The sequence below is a fragment of the Leucoraja erinacea genome, chromosome 38, assembly GCF_028641065.1.
Source record: "Leucoraja erinacea ecotype New England chromosome 38, Leri_hhj_1, whole genome shotgun sequence".
NCBI classification, from domain to species: Eukaryota; Metazoa; Chordata; class Chondrichthyes; order Rajiformes; family Rajidae; genus Leucoraja; species Leucoraja erinaceus.
Window position 1 is genome coordinate 3,844,611 of NC_073414.1, and position 25,764 is coordinate 3,870,374.

General features: G+C 46.8%; 1 protein-coding gene across 2 annotated transcripts in view; it reads right to left on the bottom strand.

Annotated features, from left to right (window-relative positions):
• sae1 (SUMO1 activating enzyme subunit 1) overlaps positions 1-21,409 on the bottom strand; it is a 62,983-nt gene extending 41,574 nt beyond the window's left edge. Inside the window, exons 1-5 of one of the 2 annotated variants that reach the window (XM_055663651.1) lie at positions 21,247-21,409; positions 19,248-19,359; positions 17,378-17,551; positions 6,129-6,271; positions 4,689-4,788 (exon numbers count right to left, since the gene is read on the bottom strand). In XM_055663651.1, the coding sequence (XP_055519626.1) occupies positions 4,689-4,788; positions 6,129-6,271; positions 17,378-17,551; positions 19,248-19,359; positions 21,247-21,338 (621 nt within the window). In that variant the 5' untranslated portion in view covers positions 21,339-21,409. Of the gene's footprint in view, positions 1-4,688; positions 4,789-6,128; positions 6,272-17,377; positions 17,552-19,247; positions 19,360-21,201 lie in introns of both variants that reach the window. The other variant, XM_055663652.1, reaches the window with a different exon arrangement.
• Between the last annotated feature and the right edge of the window lie 4,355 nt (positions 21,410-25,764).

The window sequence follows — 25,764 nt, forward strand, 5'->3', positions numbered from 1 at the left end:
GATAGATGTAAAATGCTGGAGTAACTCAGCGGGACGGGCAGCATCTCTGGAGAGAAGGAATGGGTGACGTTTCGGGTCGGGACCCTTCTTCAGAATGACAGTCAGGGGAGAGGGAGTCAAGAGACATTGAGGGGTATGGCGTGGGGTGGAAGATTGCAACCTTCACGTGGTCCGCCCTGCCTCGATTAACGCACGTGCACAAACGGAAGGTCAAATAGAACAAGTTGTCCAACAACTTTAGGCTGTGCACGCCACACAAAAGTAGAAGAAGAAGAAGCATGGTGTGAAAACGTCAGATCACAGCAGACGATGGTAAAGAACCATTCCACATTTCCTCAGCAGCGTCTGCTTTGATCTGAGGAAGCAGAAACTCTTCACTACTTGACAGATTTATGCTCCCTCACATCCGTGCGCTAACAACACTGCATTTAGCTGGTGCTAATCGAGGAAGAGTTGAGGAGGGGGGTGGGGGTGGGTTCAACACAGCAGGGGAATTCCACAGTGGCCTCTGAACATGCTGACAAAAGACAGCAGATTCCTTGGATACCATTAACCTCGCATAATACACAAAGGAATGGGATTCCCCCCCCCAATACATTAGCATTGAGTGCCACAATGTACTACAATGCCCGTAACACAGATGTCTGGTACCTCAGTCATTAACAACCTGCTTTAAGGGATAACATAGACACTAAATGCTGGAGTAACTCAGCGGGTCAGGCAGCATCTCTGGAGAAGAGGACTAGGTGACGTTTCGAGTCGAGACCCTTCTTTGAGTCTGAGTTACTCCAGCTTTTGTGTCTACATTCGGTTTAAACCAGCATCTGCAGTTCTTCCGACACACTAAAAGATAACGTTATCTTCCATCTGGCATTTCTACTCCGATCTCTTCCTAAAGTTGCGAGGAACTTTTGAGAATAATTTTGCAATTGAAGGTATTTTGCAGTGGCTTGTCTTACCAACCACAAGGCAAACTTGTGGCTTCAGCAATATGTCAAAGGCCCTGTACAAAACGCCCCATAAAAATGTGTTTCCCAACAGATAGATACTGTCAGAGGTTTTACACTTAGCTCAGTCAGCTTTGGGACCATTGGAACATCCATGACACCACTGTAAGCCATAATGCAAGGAGTACGACCATGTTCACAAGGATGAGATGCGCCCACACAGATTAGATGTATAATGGTGTACAACGACGCATGGGTTCTGTGAATGGACGAGTCGTAAAATACCTCCAGCCACAGATGCTGACGATGAACATGCATTTAATGGGGAGGTGGTTCTGGGATGCAAGAACTAACTGTTGAGCCATTCCCGAGGTAGAAATATAGAAAATAGGTGCAGGAGGAGGCCATTCGGCCCTTCGAGCCAGGTGCCGTGGGCTGAACTCAACGAAACACCAATGAAGGGAGCTACCTACACGTACCATGCAAACCCAGTTACCATTCCATTCACATTTATTTAAGGACCAGGAGATAGAGTCAAGTACATTCATACTGTAGGAACCAGGCCCTTCAGCCCAACTCATCTATACCAACAAAGTAGTCATCTGAGTTAGTCCCATTTGCCCGCATTTCATGTATGTTCCTCTAAACCTTTCCTATCTATTGAAAATAGTGGCGTATGAATTGAAACAGGCCCCCTTCACACCCAAATAGCCCATTTTGCCACATGTGGTCCACTTGAGCCCCCTCCAAACTTTTCATACCACAATCTATCTAAATAAGGCATCACGGTGGTGCAGGGTTAGAGTTGCTGCCTAACAGTGCCAGAGACTCCGGTTCGATCCTGACTACGGGTGCTGTCTGTACAGAGTTTGTATGTTCTCCCCGTAACCTGCGTGGGTATTCTCTGGGTGCTCCGGTTTCCTCCCACACTCCAAAGACGTGCAGGTTTGTAGGTTAATAGGCTTGGCATCATTGTAAATTGTGCAGGATAGTGTTAGTGTGCGGGGATCGCTGGTTGGCGCGGACTCGGTGGGCCGAAGAACCCGTTTCCGCGCTGTATCTCTTGAGAAAACTCTCCATGCCTTTCTCTGTCAAGTGCTTTTCTCCCAGTTGCTTGCCCAGCCAGCCCTCACCTGCTTCAGTCACTCTCTGCTGGAGCGAGTTCCACATTCTCACCACTCTTTGCATAAGTCATTTTTGTCAAGAATTCCTTCTTGGATTTCTTGCCGAATACCTTGCTCGCGCTCTAACCCGTACACTGGCACTTTCTCCCTGTCCATCCTACGCAAATACTTCATGATGTTGCAGTCCGCCGTCGGATCAGTTTTCAGCTTTCCCTTCTCATTGGAAAAGAGACACCGTGCCTAATGCGAGCAAGAATCCGAAACCTCTTCAAACATGTCAGTGGTATTGTCCCCATCAATCACTTTATAATGCAGAAGTTTCTGAATGCCAAACATTAATAGCATCCTCCAGGCGACAACTGAGGCCAGACGCTAATATTCTGATGGTGAGGAAAAGGTGGCAAACAGCCAGAAGTATAGCCACATGGCATCTTACTGAGCAACTGGGGTGGCATGCTGGTGCACCAGTAGAGTTGCTGCCTTACAGCGCCAGGCACCCGGGTTCCATCCTGACTACGGGAGTTTGTATGTGCTCCCCATGACTGCGTGGGTTTCTCCAGGTGCTCCGGTTTCCTCCCGCATATATAACATGTGCAATTTTATAGGTTAATTGACTTCTGTAAATTACCCCCTAGTGTGTAGAAACATAGAAATTAGGTGCAGGAGTAGGCCATTCGGCCCTTTTGAGCCTGCACCGCCATTCAATATGATCATGGCTGATCATCCAACTCAGTATCCTGTACCTGCCTTCTCTCCATACCCCCTGATCCCCTTAGCCACAAGGGCCACATCTAACTCCCTCTTAAATATAGCCAATGAACTGGCCTCAACTACCCTCTGTGGCAGAGAGTTCCACAGATTCACCACTCTCTGTGTGAAAAAAGTTCTTCTCATCTCGGTTTTAAAGGATTTCCCCTTTATCCTTAAGCTGTGACCCCTTGTCCTGGACTTCCCTAACATCGGGGACAATCTTCCTGCATCTAGCCTGTCCAACCCCTTAAGTAGGTTGCAAAAATGGGATGCGTGGGTTTTCCCCGGGTGCTCCGGTTTCCATCCACACCCCAAAGACGTACGGGTCTGTAAGTGAATTGGCTTCGGTATAATAGCAAATTGTCCCCAGTGTGAGTAGGATAGCATCAGTGTGCGGGGATTGCTGGTCGGCGGGGACTAGGTGGGCCGAAGGGCCTGTTTCCGCGCTGCATCTCTAAACTAAACTGCATCTCAGTTCAGCATCAGTTTAGTTTATTGTCACTTGTACAAGGAAAAGCTTTTTGTTGCGTGCTATCCAGTCAGCAGAAAGACAAAACACGATTACAATCAGGCATAGATATATGATAAGGGAATAACATTTAGTGCAAGTCAGCAAAGTCCGTTCAAGGATAGTCCGAGGGTCACCAAAGAGGTAGATAGCAGTTTAGGACTGTTCTCTCGATCGGAAGGTCGTAGCAGACTAGAAATATCAGCAAGACCTCCAAACAAGGCAGCTGAACACAAACACCGCTCACTCCCTACTGCTGCTGCACTCATTTGTGTCAGTCAGGTACAAATCTAATCAGCATCCACTGAAAGATTACAGTAAGTACTTGGTAAACAGGCAGCTCTGTTTTCAACCTTTGTGGGTCAGATCCAGAAAAACATTATGTGTAATAATTGAATTGTAAAAATGTGAATTCTGTCTGCAAGCAGGCAGAACTGTAAAGCAGAGCTGCCATCTGTTGGTCGAGTTGGATCCAGCCCTTGGTCTCCCGTTCCACCTGATGTGTGGAGAGTGTAATTGGATGCCGAGTGCAGTGAGTCCACAGCCACACTCGGCGTGTTCCAGTGCCCAGCCTTGTCCTCACACGCCCGACACCGGGCACCTCACACAGACAGACTCTTTCCCCCCAGCTCCATCGCGGGGAGAGATCACCGAGAGGGCAAAGGAAACTTTCCAAGAATGCTTGCGTGCCGTTTCAAAGAAATGCCGCAACCCCAGTTTGACCCGTTTATACGTTCTCCCCGTGACTGCGCGGGTCTTCTCCTGTTTCCCCCTACAGTGGCACAGCGGTAGAGTTCCTGCCTCACAGCGAACGCAGCGCCGGAGACCCGTGTTTGACCCCGATTACGGGTGCCGTCTTGTACGTTCTCCCCGTGACATGCGTGGGTTTTCTCCGACATCTTCAGTTTCCTCCCACACTCCAAAGACATACAGGTTTGTAGGTTACACAAAAAAGCTGGAGAAACTCAGCGGGTGCAGCAGCATCTATGGAGCGAAGGAAATAGGCAACGTTTCGTCCCGAAACCCTTCAGGAAGGAAATAGGTAACGTTTCGAGCCGAAACCCGGAAGGGTTTCGGCCCGAAACGTTGCCTATTTCCTTCGCTCCATAGATCCTGCTACACCCGCTGAGTTTCTCCAGCTTTTTTGTGTAACCTTCGATTCTCCAGCATCTGCAGTTCCTTCTTAAACACAGGTTTGTAGGTTAATTGGCTTGGTAAATGTAACAATTGTCTCTAGTGGGTGTAAGATGTGCGGGGATCGCTGGTCGGCGCGGACCTGGTGGGCCGAAGGGCCTGTTTCCGCGCTGTATCTCTAATATTAATAAACTAAAACCAAAACCAGGCAACTAGTTTCCATACCTTTTTGATCATTGTGGTTTCATTTGGATCAATCTTGACTTTTTTAGTTTTAGGTCCATCTTCATCACCTGTTCCAACTTTGACCACCTTTTGCTTCTCTCTGGAAATTTAATTACAGATTAAAATGATGTTATATATGTGACAGCTTCAACCGTTTACCACAGTAATGTAATCCCACGATCTACCAGACATTTACTGCTTTGGCGTCCAAAATCTGGGTGACATTGTGCATAGAAGTTGGGAGGTCATGCCACAGTTGTATAAGGCAGGAGAATGGGGTTGAGAGGGAAAGATAGATCAGCCATGATTGAATGGCGGAGTAGACTTGATGGGCCGAATGTCCTAATTCTGCTCTTACAACTTAGGAAGACATTGATGAGGCCACATTTAGAGCAGTTTTGGTCACCCTGATTTAGGATGTTGGAAAGGGAGAAAGGACTTACGAGGATGTTGCCAGGACAGGAGGGCCTGAGTTATCGGGAAAGGTTGAGCAGGCTAGGACTTTATTCCTTGTAGAGCAGAAGGATAGAGGTGTATACGATCATGTGGAAATAGATAAGTTAGATGCACAACGTCATTTACCCAGAGTTGGGGAAACCAAAGAACCAGTGGACATACGTTTAAGATGATTAGATTTAATAGGAACCTGAGGGGCAACTTTTTTTTTTTACACAAAGGGTGATAGCTATATGGAATGAGCTAGACAAAAATGCTGGAGAAACTCAGCGGGTGCAGCAGCATCTATGGAGCGAAGGAAATAGGCAAAGTTTCGGCCCAAAACGTTGCCTATTTCCTTCGCTCCATAGATGCTGCCCCACCCGCTGAGTTTCTCCAGCATTTAGTCTACCTTCTACTGAGATGCTGCCTGACCTGAAATGGCCCCAATTCATGGTCTCCAGAGATGCTGCCTGACCCACTGAGTGACTCCAGTGCTTTGGGTCTTTATCAAATTTTGTATAATTGATTATTATGTATTCATCAGTGTGTTTTTGTGTTTACAGGCCTGCAATCCTGCAGCATCACCAATGGTCACCAGGAAAGTCCCGACCCGAAATGTCACCTATACATGTTCTCTGGAGATGCCCGAGTTATTCCAGCACCGCGCGTCTTTTTTAAGGGAAAGGAAGATACAGGCGAGTCTGAAGAAGGACCCCTACCCAAAACGTCACCTATCCATGTTAACATAGAAATATAGAAAATAGGTGCAGGAGGAGGCCATTCGGCCCTTCGAGCCAGCACCACCATTCATTGTTCACGGCTGATCATCCCCGATCAATAACCCGTGCCTGCCTTCTCCCCATATCCCTTGACTCCACTAGCCCCTAGAGCTCTATTTAACTTTCTACAGAGATGCTGCCTGACCCGCTGAGTTACTCCAGCACTTTGTGCCTTTAATGTTAACGCACAAGCTGGAAAAGCCATTCAACCCTTGAAACTTACTCCACAAATTCGTGTTCTCCCAAATCAGCAAACATGTAACCGTGGTAACCAAAGATATCTCCAGCAAAGAATTTGATATTGTGCGTTCTGCAGAAGTGATCAGTTCGGACCATCACGTCACGTGGGCAACACGTCAGACACACCTGCAGGAGGGAATAAATACGACCGATTGGCAATCAACCACATCTTAATTATAACAGTCACTGAACCTAGTTTTGGCGTCTGCAAAATAAAAATGGGAGCATGCGTGGGTTGTGGGTAGGAGGTATCGAGAGCCTGCACATGGTTAGTAGGTGGAAGTGAAAGGTTAAATGTATTTGGAAGTGTGCAAGCAAGCGTGAGAGCGAGAAAGAAGAGATAGACAATGAAGACAAGAGGACACGACTTCAGAATGAAGGGACAGAAGTTTAGGGGTAACATGAGGGGGAACTTCTTTACTCAGAGAGTGGTAGCGGTGTGGAATGAGCTTCTAGTGGAAGTGGTGGAGGCAGGTTCGTTGGTATCATTTAAAAATAAATTGGATAGGCATATGGATGAGAAGGGAATGGAGGGTTATGGTATGAGTGCAGGCAGGTGGGACTAAGGGAAAAAAAGTTGTTCGGCACGGACTTGTAGGGCCGAGATGGCCTGTTTCCATGCTGTAATTGTTATATGGTTATATGGTTAACAAAAATAATGGTTTAAAATGAGTAGGCTAGATGCAGGAGGATTTGGACAGGCTAGATGCAGGTAGAATGGACAGGCTAGATGCAGGAGGATTTGGACAGGCTAGATGCAGGTAGAATGGACAGGCTAGATGCAGGTAGAATGGACAGGCTAGATGCAGGTAGAATGGACAGGCTAGATGCAGGAAGATTTGGGCAGGCTAGATGCATGAAGATTGGTCCCGATGTTGGGGAAGTCCAGAACAAAGGGGTCACAGTTTAGGGATAAGGGGGAAATATTTTAGGACTGAGATGAGAAAAATATTTTTCACACAGAGAGTGGTGAATCTGTGGAATTCTCTGCCACAGAAGGTAGTTGAGGCCAGTTCATTGGCTATATTTAAGAGGGTTAGATGTGGCCCTTGTGGCCAAAGGGATCAGGGGGTATGGAGAGAAGGCAGGTACGGGATACTGAGTTGGATGATCAGCCATGATCATATTGAATGGCGGTGCAGGCTCGAAGGGCTGAATGGCCTACTCCTGTACCTATTTTCTATGTTTCTATACAGAGTGCGAAAGATAGTTCTCATCATTGCAGCGCATCAGTTATATAGACAATGTCGAATGTCATCAATGGGGTCTAATGCAGTCAGATCGGGGGGAGTACCCCCCGCCACGGGTACCATGTAATCCCGTGCTACCTGCTCCATGGTCGGATAGTCAGCGACCAAACCGTCTCCCCCACCTGGTTTGCCAGGTGAGGAGGGGGCTGTGGACCCCCAGCAGGACCAAACACAAGACCTGGCAAAGGCGAGCCAACGGCCATCCACACTTCAGTAGAAGTTGCGATCACTGTCGTACGTAGCATTGTAAGGAATGATGATAAAGATACACACACACACACACACACACACACACACACACACACACACACACACACACACACACACACACACACACACACACACACACACACACACACACACACACACACACACACACACACACACACACACACACACACACACACACACACACACACACACACACACACACACACACCCCCCTATACTTCCAGTGGTGGAAGTCCGCAGGAACTGGAGGACAGAGATGTGTGGTGCGTCCGTCACCATTCCCGTTGGAGACCAGCACCACTGCGTCGCTAATGTTTTCAACGATGATGAATGAATGAATCTAATGCAGTACACGAGTTCCCATGAATACAGTTCTAGGGATCATATTACTAGGTGTCATCTTCGTCACAACATAACACGCTTCAGTCATTCCAACTCTCACCAACTTCTACAGATGCGCTTAAGACAGCATTTTATCACAGCATGGTTTGGGAACAGCTCCATCCGAGCCCGCAAGAAATTGCAGAGAATCGTGGACCATCACACAAGACCGTGATTGACTCCATCTACACTTCACGCTGCCTCGGCAAGGCCAGCAGCATAATCAAGCACCAGGTTCGCCCCAGTCACTCCCTCTTCTCTCCTCGCCCATCAGGCAAGAGGTACAGAAGTGTGAAAACGCATACCTCCAGATTCAGGGACAGTTCCTTCCCAGATGTTATCAGGCAACTGAACCATCCCATCACCAACTAGAGCAGTCCAGAGCTACTATGGATGCTGCTGCACCCGCTGAGTTTCTCCAGCTTTTTTGTGTACCTTCGATTTTCCAGCATCTGCAGTTCCTTCTTAAACACTGAGCTACTATCTACCTCCTTGGAAACCAAAATATCATTGATCGGACTTTGTTTAAGAAAGGACTGCAGATGCTGGTACTCCAGCTTTTTGTGGCTATCTTTGGTTTAAAGCAGCATCTGCAGTTCCTTCCTACACAATTCAAAACTGGGATACTGTGTGTAAGGGACATGTGTTCTCGTGTCAGATTTCCCTCTTGTTGCTTCCTATCAAGCTCAAACATCACAGTGCCAGTGATTTTAACATCCCGACGACATTAGCTTCTGAATAATCACCTACTTGCTTTAAATCTGACATTCAACATCTGGTACGAGTCCCATCTCCGCCAGAACAGGGGGATTTCCAAACCCATCCATGCACGACTTCAGAAACAAGGGAGGCGTCACGCCGTGAAATATTGCCTTAGACCTTTAATGACCGGTCAAGCGAAAAGCTTTAAAAGTCAGTCCGCAAGGGGCAGAGGGGGAAGGGAGGGGCAGCGGCAACAGAGAACAAACCAGACCCGCTCCATCACAGTTCAATTGCAACCAGGTCAAACTAATTTTCAATTATGTGAAATTCTGGAATTGTCAGCACTCCTCCAGTACATTTTCTGCTTCAAAGATAGACACAAAATGCTGGAGTAACTCAGCGGGACAGTCAAAATATTTCGCTTGGGCAGCTTACATTGTATTTGTAGCGTGGGAGGAAACCGGAGCACCAGGAGAAAACCCACGCGGGTCACGGGGAGAAAGTACAAATTCCATACAGGCAGCACCTGTAGTCAGGATCAAACCTGGGTCTCTGGAGCTGTAAGGCAGCAACTCTACCGCTGCTTCACCTAATCACCCACAGCTTCTGAATGGATCTTCCATAAGCTGGGGTACTGTTCGATTCACCTCTACCCCATTGATGACATTGGACATTGTCTATATAACTGATGCGCTGCAATGATGAGAACTATCTTTCGCACTCTGTATAGAAACATAGAAAATAGGTGCAGGAGTAGGCCATTCAGCCCTTGGAGCCTGCACCGCCATTCAATATGATCATGACTGATCATCCAACTCAGTATCCCGTACCTGCCTTCTCTCCATACCCCTTTATCCAGATCCCTTTAGCCACAAGGGCCACATCTAACTCCCTCTTAAATATAGCCAATGAACTGTGGCCTCAACTACCTTCTGTGGCAGAGAATTCCACAGATTCACCACTCTCTGTGTGAATTTTTTTTGAGTGGTGAATCTCTGGAATTCTCTGGCACAGAAGGTAGTTGAGGCCACAGTTCATTGGCTATATTTAAGAGGGAGTTAGATGTGGCCCTTGTGGCTAAAGGGATCAGGGGGTATGGAGAGAAGGCAGGTACGGGATACTGAGTTGGATGCTCAGCCATGATCATATCGAATGGCGGTGCAGGCTCGAAGGGCCGAATGGCCTACTCCTGCACCTATTTTCTATGTTTCTCATCTCGGTCCGAAGATGTCCCCCTTATCCTCAAACTGTGACCCCTTGTTCTGGACTTTCCCAACATCGGGAACAATCTTCCTGCATCTAGCCTGTATCCCGCATTGCTCCATCTCTTGTACTCGAGTTTGATTTGATGCTATTTATTGCATGGTATACCTGATTTGACTGGATAGCATGCAATACAAAGCCCTTAACTGCGCACAACCTCAGCACATGTGAAATAGTAAACATAAACCAAACCTTCCACTATATACAAAGCACCAAGGTTATTACATGCATGAATGAATACTGTGAAAACAGTTGGGATTCAGGGACTTACCCAAGTATCATTAATAGTCTTTTGATATTTTGACCTTTTTACTGTTAGCTGATCTTTATGCTGCATTTTCATGACCTTTGTTCAATCACTTTTTTTTCCCCCGCACTTTTTTAAAATTCTGCATTTAGCCAGAGATTCACAACTAACTTAAGCAAAATAAAACATTTTAATAAAGGCATTTTGAAAGCACGTTGAAAGTAGGCAGAGCATCTGTGCTTGTAATAGGAAGGAACGACAAATGCTGGTTTACACCGAAGATAGCCACAAAATGCTGGAGTATCTCAGCGGGACAGGCAGCATCTCTGGAGAGAGGGGATGGGTGATGTTTCGGATGGATCCAAAACATCACCCATTCCTTCTCCCCAGAGATGCTGCCTGTCCCGCTGAGTTACTCCAGCATTTTGTGGCTATCTGTGCTTGTAGAATTGTTATGCATTTGGTTGCTAATGGCATTTTATTTTCAATACAAGGACCTACACTGGGTGCGTGCGGGGGAGGGTAAATAACATCTGAAGAACTCTGTGACTTGCTGAGAGTTGTGAGCATTTCTAGACTTACGAGGAAACAGATGGAGCGTGCAGTTAGAGGAAACCATCCCACATTTTATGAACTCAGTAATCCGCTCCGAGGTTTGCAACTGTGTGGCGGTGAGGGCTCGAGGACAGAACTTTCAATCAGTATCCTGGCCAGATCCTTGTTAAAATGTCACAGCCAAAAGCCTCAAGACTTAAAGGTACACAAAAAAGCTGGAGAAACTCAGCGAGTGCAGCAGCATCTATGGAGCGAAGGAAATAGGCAACGTTTCGGGCCAAAACCCTTCTTCAGACTTCAGCCTCAAGACTTAGTTTAGTTTAGAGATACAGCACGTAAACAGGCCCTTCAGCCCATTGAATCTGCACCGACCAGCAATCCCCACACATGAATGCTATCCTCCACACTCTGGGTACAATTATCAATTATACCAAGCCAATTACGTTGCCTATCGCCATCACTCCATAGATGCTGCTGCACCCGCTGAGTTTCTCCAGCATTTTTGTGTACCTTCGATTTTCCAGCATCTGCAGTTCCTTCTTAAACAACCTACAAACCTGTACGTCTTTGGAGTGTGGGAGGAAACCGGAGATCACGGGAAAAAACCCACGCTAGTCACAGAGGAGAATGTGCAAACTCCACACAGACAAGCACCGGTTGTCAGGATCGAACCTGGGTCTCTGGTGCTGTAAGGCAGCAGCTCCACCGCTGCGCCACCGCGCCACCCTAAATCTTCTCATCTTAATTTCTGGAAACTGTGTTGGAAGGAACTGCAGATGCTGGTTTAAAATCAAAGAGAGATACAAAATGCTGGAGTAACTCCGGGGGACAGGCACCATCTCTGGAGAGTAATATTGTACAGATCCACCACCGATTTTCTAGCAGACAAAATCACGAGCACCGCTGAAATCTCCCCTTGGAAGTTCCCCGCAAATGAGGAGCCTGGGCCGGGTAAAGTGGCCGATCTCAACCTCACCGGGACTTCCGCGGCTGATCAGGGGGTCAAATTTGCCCCGAGTGTCCGGGTCTCTGGAACTCCTGCCCGGCACGAGCTGGCAGATTGGCTCCCACAGCTGATTTCCAAGGCTGACTTTACAGGCCAGTATCTTGGTCCCTCGCAACCTAGGCAGACCATTAGACCCCACTCGGAGGCCATGGTCTCTGTTGGTCTGGAAAAATGGATAATCTAGCAAGTCTCTGGAATTAAGGGTGCTGGAAAATCAGTGGTGGACCTGCAGTGAATTTTACAGTGCATTGTACTGAGTACAGTTGAACAGGCCATTCAGACCATCAAGATTATACTGGCTCACTTGAATACCAATCTAATTAGAGTTAGTGAAAAACACAAGGAACAGCAGTCCAAAAATAGACTGGAGTAATTCAGCAGGTCAGGCAACATCTTTGAAGATCATGGATTGGTAACGTTTCAGGTCGGGACCCTTCTTTAGCCTGATTGTAGTATGGGGAGAGAGCTAAAAGAGGTGGGGGGTGGGGGTGAACAAAGCCTGGCAAGGTATTTCTACTGTAGACAAAAGTGCTGGAGAAACTCAGCGGGTGCAGCAGCATCTATGGAGCGAGGGGAAAAAAAGGTATTTCTACTATTATAAGTCTTTCCATAACACAGTTGATTAATTATGGAATACTATTTGCATTGCTTGAACCTAAGTGGTTATAATACGATTTCGATTGGGAATTAGAGAATAACTTGGAAAATTGACAAGCAGAAAAAAAGATGTCTTGGGGGAAAAAAAATCTGTTTCCAAAAAAAAAGCTGTTTCCGTGTAACCTCCCTGCAGTAATCAAACCCCAATGTCTCTTAGCACCTCGGTTCACCAGCGGGTAGCCAATGGAATTGACAAGTGATTGCCTCTATTGACAAAAGGGGAGAAGGCAGAAGAATCGGGTTCGGAGGGAGAGATAGATCAGCCATAATTGAATGGTGGAGTAGACTTGATGGGCCGAATGGCCTAATTCTGCTCCTGTCACTTACGACCTTATGAATGTGTGCTGGTGCTGAGTCACGAGCATAAGGTGATTGTGTTACCAAGGAAGAGAGGAAGAAAAAAACACAAGCATTATTTCAGCGCGTGTATGCTCACATGTGTGAGCCCATACAAAACATTCTTCACATTAGGGTGATTAGATAATGCTAAACCCCAAGAGTGAAGTGTGCAGTTTCTAAACAGTCAACTCAAGCATAAGATTCCAGTCTCAAAACTGCCGGGGGCTATTGTTTTTTTTTTTAATCATACTACCTGAAGTCACGCAATTTGAGCAAAAGAATCATCCATGCACTGTTAATGAGAACAGAGCACTGATAAACAATGTCAAAACAGTAAACATTTGTGCCACTGGTTATTAAACTAAAAGCTTCAGACTGTGCACCATTTTACAAGCCTAATGTGACTTTGTTTTCACATTTTAATCTTCATTTTATATTCCCAAGAAACTTATCGTTGCTCACAGAATTCTGTTTCATTTTGGTTTGGGTCGATTTAAGTCATTAGATTGCAATGAAACTGGAAAAGCAGCACTCCGAGCCAACTTCAAATCTCTCACAAGGGGGGAGTTTACAGAGGCCTCAACTTCCCCCTCTCTTCCATCACGTGGAAGGTACAAAAACCTGAAAGCACTTGCCACCAGATTCGGGTAAAATGTCCAAAACAAGGAACTGCAGATCAGAGAGGTTGAAGAAGGGTTTTGGCCAGAAACTTTGCCTATTTCCTTCACTCCATAGATGCTGCTGCACCTGCTGAGTTTCTCCAGCACTTTTGTCTACCTAGGAACTGCAGATGCTGGTTTACCAAGGAAAAGACACTAAATGCTGGAATAACTCAGTGGTCAGGCAGCATCACTGGAGAACAGGGATAGGTGATGTCTCGGGTTGGGACCCTTCTCTTGAAAAGTCACTTATCCATGTTCTCCAGAGATGCTGCCTGCCCCGCTGATTAATCCAGCACTTTAATGTTTTTCCACCAGATTCAGGAACAGCTTCTTCCCCATTGAGAAACAGAGTGCATAGCATTTGATCCTGACTACGGGTGCTGTCTGTATAGAGTTTGTATGTTCTCCCTGTGACCATGTGGCTTTTCTCCGGGTGCTTAACTTTCATGTTAAGGGTGTAGTCACGATCTTCCAACCCACCTCATTGCACCCCTTACTTTTTTCATCTGCACTTCCTCTCTAACTGTAACATTATACCTCTATATTTGGCACTCTAGCATTTTTCTCTTTGCACTACCTGTTGTACTTGCTTATAGAATCTTGGTTCACATCACAAAAGTAAACCCATATCAATTCCAATGCCAACCCTTCAAAAAATCCATGGCCACATAGCTACATGGTAAGAATCAAATACAAACAGGTCTAGGTTCATCCTCTGGTTGTTCAGCATATAAACAAGGTTCACAGTTAGATTTGATACTCTGGGTTTAGTTTAGAGCTGCAGGGTGGAAACAGGGCTTAATGTTTTCAGAAGTCTTTCGATTGGAAACCTAACAATCTCTGATCACTTCTGGGACAAGATGGTTTGTTTCTTTAGCTGCAATGTTTACACAATGGTCGGAAATCTTAAAAAACACACAATGGGAAGAGTGCCAATATTTTTGGACATGCGACACGGCAAAATGGAAAACAAGTCACAGCGCAAGGTATAAGTTTTATAGCCACGCTCTTGCAATCTGAAATACCACAGAACCTCAAGTTAGGGTTCTGCAGTTACAAATATTTATAGATATTTTAGTTTTAGTTTTAAGGGCCTGTCCCACTGAAGCGATTTTTTGGTGACTGCTGGCACCCGTCATAGTCGCAGTAGGTCGCCGAAAATTTTCATCCTAGCCACACACTCCTAGCCACACACTCATCTCTCCGCTGCCTTCAGGTAGGAGGTACAGGAACCTGAAATCTGGTACATCTAGGTTCAGGAATAGCTACTTCCCCACAGCCATCAGACTATTAAATTCAACTCAAACAAAATCTGAACTTTAATTAGCCTATTGCATTTTATATGCTTATTTATGTGTATATATATATATACACATATATATGTACATATTCAATGGTATGTGGACACGCTGATCTGTTCTGTATTTATTTATGCCTGCAATATTCTGTTGTGCTGAAGCAAAGCAAGAATGTCATTGTCCTATCTGGGACACATGACAATAAACTCCCCTGAATCTTGAATCCACATAGACCTGGATGGAACCCTTGTCTCTGATGCTGATCCACCCCTACATGGTCAACACCAGCTGTACACTTTGCTTGACATGCAACTGCCATCATCACAGGCTAAAATAAATAAACTATCCCTAGCCTTTTGAAGACACAAGGGATTGCCGATGCTGGAATCTTGAGCAAAACACCAAGTGCTGGATGAATTCAGCAAGTTAGACTACATCTGTGGTGGGAAATGAATGGACGACTTTTTAAGGTTGGGAATTATTTTTCAGACTGATAGGCTTGGGTGGGAGGGGGGGGGGGGGGAAGGGAGAAAGCGGGAAAATAGAGGCAGGGCGGGATATAGCCTGACAAAATGATGGATCAAGTGACGAAGACTAGAGGTGAAGAGAAAAGGATGTCAGATAAGAAAGAGGAGAAGTGAAAGGTAAAGCCAGAGGGAGGGATGTGGATGAAAAGGTGCAGGGTGATGGGAATTAAAAAGGGGGATAAAAGGGAAATACGGGACTCGGGATGAAAGAGGTGCATGCACAGGAAGGGAAATGAGAAGGGTGATGGGAAATAGGAGATGGCAGGAGAAATGTGTGTGCATCTGGATGAGGGGGGAGTGTGCAGAGGAAAAAGATTATGGAGGTGAGTATTACTTGAAATTGGAGCATCCAATGTTTGTACCATTATTTCCAGAATAGACTTTAAGTTAAGTTTTTGTTTAGAGATACAATGCGGAAACAGGCCCTTCGGCCCACCGAATCCGTGCCGACCAGTGATCCGTGTACACTAGCACTATACCACACACTGGGGACAATTTACAATTTTTATCAAAGCCAAATAACCTACAAACCTGCACGTCTTTGGAGTGTGGGAGGAAACCGGTGCACCTGGAGAAAAGCCACACGGTCATAGGGAGAACATACAAACTCGTAGTCAGGATCAAATGCTATGTACTCTGCTTCTCAATTCCCCTAGTCTAGGCAAGAAGCTTGTGTGGTTTACATTTTGTTCAATCTACTTCAGACTTTGATCAGTCAGAGGGTGGTGAATCTGTGGAACTCACTGCCACAGAAGGTCGTGGGGGCCAAGCCAATGGATATTTTGATGGCAGAGAGAGATGGATTCCTGATTAATACGGGTGTCAGGGGTTATGGGGGGGGAGACAGGAGAATGGGGTTCAGAGGAGAAAGATAAGATTGTCTGTGTACAGTCAGGCATGATTGAATGGTGGAGTAGACTTGATGGGCAAAATGGTCTAATTCTGCTCCTATCACTTATGATTTATGAACATGATTTGGTCACGGCAGAGATTGCAATCTGCAGAACCAGTGTCGCTATGTGAAGTTCACTTCTGCCACCTAGTGTCACTAGAGAACTGTGGCACTTTGCTAGCATTGCGTGGGGGCCATGCAAGTCCTGCATCAACAAGCACACTGCAGGAGAAACCCATCGAAAGTGAGACACCATCTGAACATGCTCCTTCAACATTGGCACTGTGCACTCGGCACGTACTTCAGAGTACGTTCCTCATCGCCAGCCAACAATGTAAAGATACTGAATGGAAACAGGCCCTTCGGCCCACCGACCATCCATCACCCGTTCCCGTTCTATGTTATCCTACTTTTGCATGCACTCCCCACACACCAAGAACAATTTACAGAGGACAATTAAACTACAAACGCACACGTCTTTGAGATAAACCCATGCAGTCATAGTGAGAATGTGCAAAGTGCATACAGACTGGGTATGATCCTGACTACGACTGCTGTCTGTACGGTGTTTGTACGTTCTCCCCATGTCCTGTGCGGGATCTCTCCAGGATTTCCGGTACCCTCTCACACAGCGGGTTTGTAGGCTAATTGGCTTGGTATAAATGTAAATTGTCCCTTGTGTGTAGGATGGTGTGCGGGGATTGCAGATCGGCCCGGACTCAGTGGGCCAAAGGGCCTGGTTCCATGCTGTATTCCCAACTAAACTAAAAGGCCTGTCCCACTGAGGCGATTTTTTGGGCGACTATGCTATCATCACATGGTTGCCGGGGTGTCGCCTGTACGGTCGAGAGTCGTCTCCTCAGTCGCCCAAAGAATCGTAGCGTTTTTCTGTTTGCCACTGGATTTTAAAATGTTCAAAACTTTTTGGCACCAGTCGTAGGTGCTGTCGTAGGTTGTTGCCAGAATGATGTAGGTTATCGGCGGTGCTGACTTCCATTGTCGTAGTCGCCGGCAGCCATCTAAAACAAATCACCTGGTGGGACAAGCCCTTAAAGCACCCGAGGTCAAGATTGAATCCCGCTGTGAGGCAGCAGCTCTACCACTGCGCCGCCCAAGGTTTATGACTGTACGCTTTAACTGTAAAGTCTAACAGAAATGAACTGGAACAAGCTAAAGCAAGATAAAATGGTCTTGTGCACACAGAAGACCAAAGGATACTCACAGCATCGTACTGGGTGAGGAACTCCTGGGGCTTGTCTTTGATGTTCTCCGTGTCGACTTTCACCTCCACCATCGGGTTCAGGTTCTGGGCACGTTCCAGCGACGCTTCCGCCCGATTTTTTCCCGAAGAACCAGTAGGGATGAGGAACTGAGATCTTGCATCGTCTGGGGTAGTCTGCAGTCGACATGAGTTTGTTAAATGAGGAAAATCATTTGAAAGGTGTCAATTTGTTTCGCTTGCCGAACATGTTGCCACGACTTGAGGATCTGAGCTATAGGCTAGCACTCCATTTAGTTTAGAGATACAGCGCAGAAACAGGCCCTTCGGCCCACTGAGTCCGCTCTGACCAGTGATCCCCGCACACTAGCACTAAACTACACACATTGAACACAATTTACAATTATACCAAGCCAATTAGCCTACAGACCTGTAGGTCTTTGGAGGAAACCGGAGATCCCAGAGAAAACCTGCACAGATCACGGGGAGAATGTACAAACGCTCGAGTCTCGGGCACTGGAAGGCAGTAATATGGAACTGCAGACGTGGTTTAAACCAAAGAAAGACACAAAGTGCTGGAGTAACTCAGCAGCTCAGGCAGCATCCCTGGAGAAGAAGGGTCTCGACCCGAAATGTCACCTATTCCATTTCTCCAGAGAGGCTGCCTGACCCGCTAAGTTACTCCAGCATTTTGTGTCTGTCCTCAGTTTAAACTAGCATCTGCAGTTCCTTCCTACACATCCCTGGAGAACATGGACAGGTGACACTTCGGGACAGGACCCTTCTTCAGGCTGAGTGCAGGGGAGCGGGAAAGACAGCCTGGGTACCAGGCACTGCTCCAGGCCAGGAGCTCCACACTGCCAAATCCATCAACAGCACAGGGTCCTCTAATGTAATCACTAATACACCGATAGTAGACACAAAAAGGCTGGAGTAACTTAATGGGACAGGCAGCATCTCTGGATAGAAGGAAAGGGTGATGTTTTGGGCTGGGAATTCAGGGAGAGAGAGACACAGAGATAAGGATGGGTAAGGTGTGAAAACAAGACATCAAAGAAATGGGGATTAAGAGGGAACTGCAGATGCTGGAGAATCGAAGGTTACACAAAAAAGCTGGAGAAACTCAGCGGGTGCAGCAGCATCTATGGAGCGAAGGAAATAGGCAACGTTTCGGGCCGAAACCCTTCTTCAGACTGATCGGGGATCCCGATCAGTCTGAAGAAATTTCCTTCGCTGTAGATTAGTTTCTCCAGGTGACTGCTAGGAGAAAGTGACAACAAACAGAGACAAAATGTAATTAGGGACTGTAAGACTAGTCGGAGAACAGGAAAGGGGGAGGGATGGAGTGCGAGGAAAAGCAAGTGTTACTTGAAGTTAGAGAAGTCAATATTCATTCAGCTGGGGTGTAATCTTCCCAAACGAAATATGAGGTGCTGTTCCTCCAATTTGCGCTGGGCCTCACTCTGGCAGTGGAGGAGGCCCAGGACGGAAAGGTTATTGTGTGAATGGGGGGGGGGGTTAATTTGTTTAATTTGTGTTTATTGTATGTTTTGTTTTTATTGGTTCTGTGTATGACTGCAGGCAACATAATTTCGTTCAGATCGAAAGGTCTGAATGACAATAAAGGAATCTAATCTAATCTAATCTAAAGTGTTTAGCAACCGGTAGATCAGGTAGGTTTGGGCAGCCTGAGCGGGGGTGTTCTGTGAAACGATCGCCGAGCCTGCGCTTGGTCTCACCGATACATAGGAGTGTCCACACCTGGAGCAGCGGAGGCTGGAGGTGGTGCGAGTGAACCCCTACCTTAGCTGAACACTTGTGAACCAACCCAAATCATCCCCAACCATGAAGGTGAAAAACTTTGCCAGAATACCTGTTGATGATCGAGTAGGGTCAGTGCTTTGACGCCGGCCAGAATGAGGTTTTTGGCCACTTCAGCTCCAAGACCCTTCATCCCCACCAACAGCACACGCGAGCCACGGAGCCTGTAAAACAGCAACCACTCTTGAGCGACTTGCAGCAGAGCTGGTTGGACAGCATAGAAACAAGGTGGCAGCAGCAAGGTTGAATGAAAAAAAAAAAAAAAAAGCAGATGCTGGAAATCAGAAATTAAAAACAACAGAAAATGCTGGAATAATTCAGCAGGTCAGGCAACATCTGAGGGAAATATCCTTTATGTTTTTAAATTTAATGATCATTCAGAAACACCTGGGTGGCATGGTGGGAACCATCCATAGCACAGATACATGATAACTTCTGTGACTAGCATACAGTATTGCTACCTTACAGCACCGGGTACCTGGGTTCAATCCTGCTTACGGCTGCTGTCTGCAGCTAAGATCCTATCGCTATAAGATCTTTGGTCTGCAGAGTTTGCACGTTCTTCCGTGACCTTGTGGGTTTTCTCCGGGTGCTCTGGTTTCCTCCCACACTCGAGACTGCTGGTGTTCATCTGTGGGGTCATGGTCCCACTCTGAAGGAAGGTCTCTACCCAAAATGTCACCTATTCCTTTTCTCAAGAGGCTACTTGACCCGCTGAGTTACTCCAGCCTTTTGTGTCTACCTTTGGTTTAAACCAGCATCTGCAGTTCCTTTGCTGGTGCTGGCTCGAAGGGCCGAATGGCCTCCTCCTGCACCTATTTTCTATGTTTCTATGTCTTTAAGAAGGAACTGCAGATGCTGGAAAATCGAAGGTAGACAAAAATGCTGGAGAAACTCAGCGGGTGCAGCAGCATCTATGGAGCGAAGGAAATAGGCAACGTTTCGGGCCGAAACCCTTCTTCAGTCTGAAACCTGTTTCTGTGTTTCCTGCACGTGGATAGGACAGGTTTGGAGGGAGATGGACCAAACGCAGGCAGGTGGGACTAGGGTAGCTGGGACAGTAATTGTTATATGGTTATATTGCAGGTAGATGGGACTAGGGGAGAATACGTGTTCGGCACGGACTAGAAGGACCGAGATGGCCTGTTTCCGTGCTGTAATAGTTATATGGTTATATGTTGGCCGATGCGGGCAAGGTGGGCCGAAGGGCCTGTTTCTACACTGTATCACTCTATGACTCTATATCAACATTTAACCATTTGGCAAAATTGAACAAATCGGCTAAATTCTTCTTCTTCTTCTTCTTCTTCTTCTTCTTCTTCTATATAGTGTTTTTTGGCGGTTGGCAAACAACATTTTTGGTGCATTACCACCACCAACTGGCATGTAGTGTGGATCAAACAACACCATTACATATTCTAATAACCTATATCCTTCCGAACAAATTGGTTACCCTAAGAAAAAGCATCAGGATTTGATAGCACTTATTTGAACTCCCTTGCAAAATATCTACCAAATCAAATTGTACTCCTTCTTTTCTGAACTGCTCGCTCATCCGTTCTCTCTCCTCCTCATACCTCTCACAATGTACAATGACATGTTCTATCGTTTCCTCTTGTATTCACATCTGCCTGTATTATGCTTGCCCATTACCGGCTAAATTATGTTTAAGAGGGAACTGCAGATGCTGGAGAATCGAAGGTTACACAAAAAAGCTGGAGAAACTCAGCGGGTGCAGCAGCATCTATGGAGCGAAGGAAATAGGCAACGTTTCGGCCCGAAACCCTTCCGGGTTTCGGCCCGAAACGTTGCCTATTTCCAGAAGGGTTTCGGCCCGAAACGTTGCCTATTTCCTTCGCTCCATAGATGCTGCTGCACCCGCTGAGTTTCTCCAGCTTTTTTGTGTAACCGGCTAAATTATAATGAGTGCCAGCCCCTTTAACCCGTGGGCCTGCCCCTTTAAGGGGGCCATGGATGCCGTTGGCCTCACAGCGAGCGGCGCTCACCGACACCCAGCGCCTTCCCGCCGCCGCCGGCGCCGCCGTAGTCACCGTTTCTGCGCCTCCAGCCCCCACAGGCGGATCTGCCGGTCGTACTGAGCCGCCTCCTCCTCGCTGATCACCGCTTCTTCGTTCTCCACCATGGCGCCGCCTGTCCGTCTGCCCGCCCGTCCGTCCGCACGCTCACCGCCCTCTCGCCCGACGCGCTGACGTCGTCGTTGCTGGGGCGCCCGACGCGCTAACGTCGTCGTTGCTGGAGCGCCCGACGCACTAACGTCACCATCTCTCGGGCGCCCGACGCGCTGACGTCGTCGTCTCCCGGGCGCCCGACGCGCTGACGTCGTCGATGCCCGGGCGCCCGACGCACTAACGTCGTCGTCTCCCGGGCGCCCGACGCGCTAACGTCGTCGATGTTCGGGCGCCCGACGCGCTGACGTCCTCGTTTTCCGTTGGCCTCCGACGCGATTGTGTCAAACGCTGTGTTCGCGTCACATGACCCGGCACGCCCCTCGCCGTGACGTCATGGTGCCATTCATTCATTACGGCCTGGCGCCACTTTGTTGCCATGCGGCCTGACGTCACGCCATTCATCCATCCATCCATTCATTCATTCATTGAGGGCGCTCCCCTTGAGGCAGAAACTCAACAGGAACACACACACATATCAATGCCCACATCCGAGATGTTCTCATTCTTTAGAAACATAGAAAAATAGAAAATAGGTGCAGGAGGAGGCCATTCGGCCCTTTGAGCCAGGCCCTCTCCCATCATAGAGGCAGCCCTCACTCGTGTCTCCTCGGTACCCCGCAGGTCCGCCCTTGTTCCCCCTCCCCCTAGTCGCAACAGGGACACAGCCCCCCTAGTCCTTACCTTCCACCCCGTCAGCCGTCGCATACAACACTTAATCCTCCACAATATCCCCCACCTCCCGTTTCGGGTCGAGACCCTTCTTCAGACTGAGAGTCAGGGGGGAAATGGAAACAAGAGATAGAGACAGTGATGTATAGAGATATAGAACAAATGGACGAAAGAAAGGCAAAAAAGTAACGATGATAAAGGAAACAGGCCATCCATCGTCAGTTGTTTGTTAGTTGAGACTCAACGCGCCAACTTTGAAGCTGTATTTTTGCCTATCTTTGGTTTAAACCAACATCTGCTGGTTTATGCTGGATGCAATCTCGCTGGCCCTCCACTCCGCACTGGACCACTTGGACAACAAAAAACTCATATGTCAGGCTGTTATTCATTGATTACAGTTCGGCATTTAACACAAGCATCCCCTCCAAACTGGTTACCAAACTCGCAGAACTGGGTCTCTGCACATCCCTCTACAACTGGATCCTCAACTACTTCATCCACAGACCACAGTCTGTTCATATTGGTGGAAATGTGTCAGCCTCGATAACAATCAGCACGGGAGCACCTCAAGGCTGCGTGCTCACCCCCTGCTGAACTCACTCTATACTCATGACTGCGTAGCCAACCACAGTGCGAACTCCATCATCAAGTTCGCTGACGACACCACTATTGTGGGGCGTATCACTGATGGGGATGTCAGAATATAGAAGAGAGATCGAGCAACTGTCCATATGGTGCCAGCGCAATAACCTGGCCCTCAACACCAGCAAAACCAAGGAACTGATTGTGGACTTTGGAAGGAGTAGGAGGGGGAACCACAGCCCCATTTATATCAACGGGTCGATGGTTGAAAGGGTCAAGAACTTCAAATTCCTGGGTGTGCACATCTCTGAAGATCTTTCCTGGTCCGAGAACACTAACGCAATTATCAAAACAGCTCATCAGCGCCTCTACTTCCTGAGAAGATTACAGAGAGTCGGATTGTCAAGGAGGACTCTCTCTAACTTCTACAGGTGCACAGTCAAGAGCATGCTGACCAGTTACATCGTGGCTTGGTTTGGCAATTTGAGCACCCTGGAGAGGAAAAAACTACAAAAAGTAGCAAACACTGCCCAGTCCATCATCGGCTCTGACCTTCCTTCCATCGAGGGGATTTATCGCAGTCGCTGCCTCAAAAAGGCTGGCAGTATCATCAGGGACCCACACCATCCTGGCCACACACTCATCTCCCTGCTACCTTCAGGTAGAAGGTACAGGAGCCTGAAGACTGCAACAACCAGGTTCAGGAATAGCTGCTTCCCCACAGCCATCAGGCTATTAAACCTGGCTCGGACAAAACTCTGATTATTAATAACCACTTTCTGTTATTTGCACTTTACCAGTTTATTTATTCATGTGTGTATATATTTATATCATGGTATATGGACACATTTATCTGTTTTGTAGTAAATGCCTACTATTTTTCTGTGTGCTCAAAGCAAGAATTTCATTGTCCTATACAGGGAAACATGACAATAAACTCACTTGAACTTGAACTTCCACAGTTCCTTCCTGCGACCTTCATTGCAAGGTGGTCTCAAGAGTTTAGAGTCAAGAGGGTTTTGTTGGCATGTGGCCTGTAATGGAACAACTAAATTCTTACTTGCAACAGCATAGGCAGCAGAACAGGTTTGTGGAAACAATACTCAGTAGGTAACACAGCAAACAATTAAAAAGATGTTCAATAAATTAAATAAAACAATAGAGTTCAAAAACAAAAGACAGGCCAGAGTCCTTGGTGCAATCCAAGCAGTTCACAGTTCGGAGTTTAGTTGCAGTTCGTAGTGTTGGGATGAAGATGTTCCTGGGATCATTCTCGTAAACCTCCTCTGGACCCTCTCCAGTGCCAGCACATCCTTCCTCAGATATGGGGGCCCCAACGGTTGCTGACGACACTCCAAATGCGGCCCGACCAGCGCCTTAAAGAGCCTCAGCCTTGTGTCGATCCAGGTAAACTAACGCTGGCCTCTGGTATGAGACGTTTCGATGAGGTGGGGGAGACCATCACTGTTCGACACATCGAGACACATTGGACCTGTCGTTTCCATCTCCGTGGGAGGGGTAGATGACCTTGGATCACAAGCTGTGGACAAAAGAAAGGACCATCTTTAGTTGCTCAGAAGTTTTAAACTTATTTTATTTTCTTATATCGTTTGTTCTCTATTTTTCTCCATTTTCTCTCTTTGATTTTCCTTTTATCTCTTCTTCAGGTTTGACATTTCTACGGGTCTCTTTTGATCACTTTCTCACGCCCTTACTACCTATCTAACTTTCTCTACTTTCCTTCTTTCTAAGGTTTAAAATATATAAAATGTTATTTTTGGCTTATATCGCTATATAATGTACATTACTTCTAATATTACAAAAAAAAAAAAAAAAAAAAAAGTTTTAAACTGACTTTGGATGGCTGGGACATTGTAGATATCCAGAATTAGGTCTTGCACAAGCAGGCTGAGGAACAGCTTTTCGAATAACACCATTACACTGCTGAACTCACAGTCCCGATGCTAGCTATCTTTTATACTCTCCCATCAGTATACATTTATTTGCCTATGTACCAGTTTAATTCATCCACAGTCCACATATTGTTTAACCAGTATTTTTATTTCTACTATCTTGCACTCTGACCAGACGCTAAACTGCATTTTGTTGTACCTGTGCTCATATTTGTGCAATGACAATAAAATTGAATCAAATCAAATCAAATCAATTGACAAGCTGATTATTCTTAAGAATAAATATCGGCAGCGAGTTGTCCTGGACTAGGCACATCGAAGCATTGGGCAATAAATCGCACCAACGCCTTTACTTTCTTAGGAGGCTTAGGTAGTTCAGGATGTCCCCAGCAAGCATCGACAACATCTACAGATGTGCCGTGGAAGGCATTCCAACCAACCATAGACTGTTTACCCTCCTGCCATCCGGGAGGCGCTACAGGTCTCTCTGTTGCCGGACCAGCAGGTCCAGGGACAGCTTCTTCCCTGTGGCTGTTACACTATTCAACAATGTACCTCGGTGATTGTCAAACCCCCCCCCCCCCCACCCCCCCCCCCCGACACTCCTTCCACCAGGAAAAAAACTACTATGACAGAGATAGGTTGAATAAGTTAGGTCTTTATTCTCTGGAGCACAGAAGGTTAAGGGGGGACTTGATAGAGGTCTTTAAAATGATGAGAGGGATAGACAGAGTTGATGTGGACAAGCTTTTCCCTTTGAGAATAGGGAGGATTCAAACAAGAGGACATGACTTCAGAATTAAGGGACAGAAGTTTAGGGGTAATATGAGGGGGAACTTCTTTACTCAGAGAGTGGTAGTGGTGTGGAATGAGCTTCCAGTGGAAGTGGTGGAGGCAGGTTCATTGGTATCATTTAAAAATAAATTGGATAGGCATATGGATGAGAAGGGAATGGAGGGTTATGGTATGAGTGCAGGCAGGTGGGACTAAGGGAAAAAAAATTTGTTCGGCACGGACTTGTAGGGCCGAGATGGCCTGTTTCCGTGCTGTAATTGTTATATGGTTATATGGTTATATGGTATGCACGTAAATAGATTTATTTATTGCTCATATTCTATGTCGCTCTTCTAGGGAGATGCTAACTGCATTTCGTTGTCTCTGTACTGTACACTGCACAATGACAATACATTTGAATCTGAATCTGAATTTTGTTGGG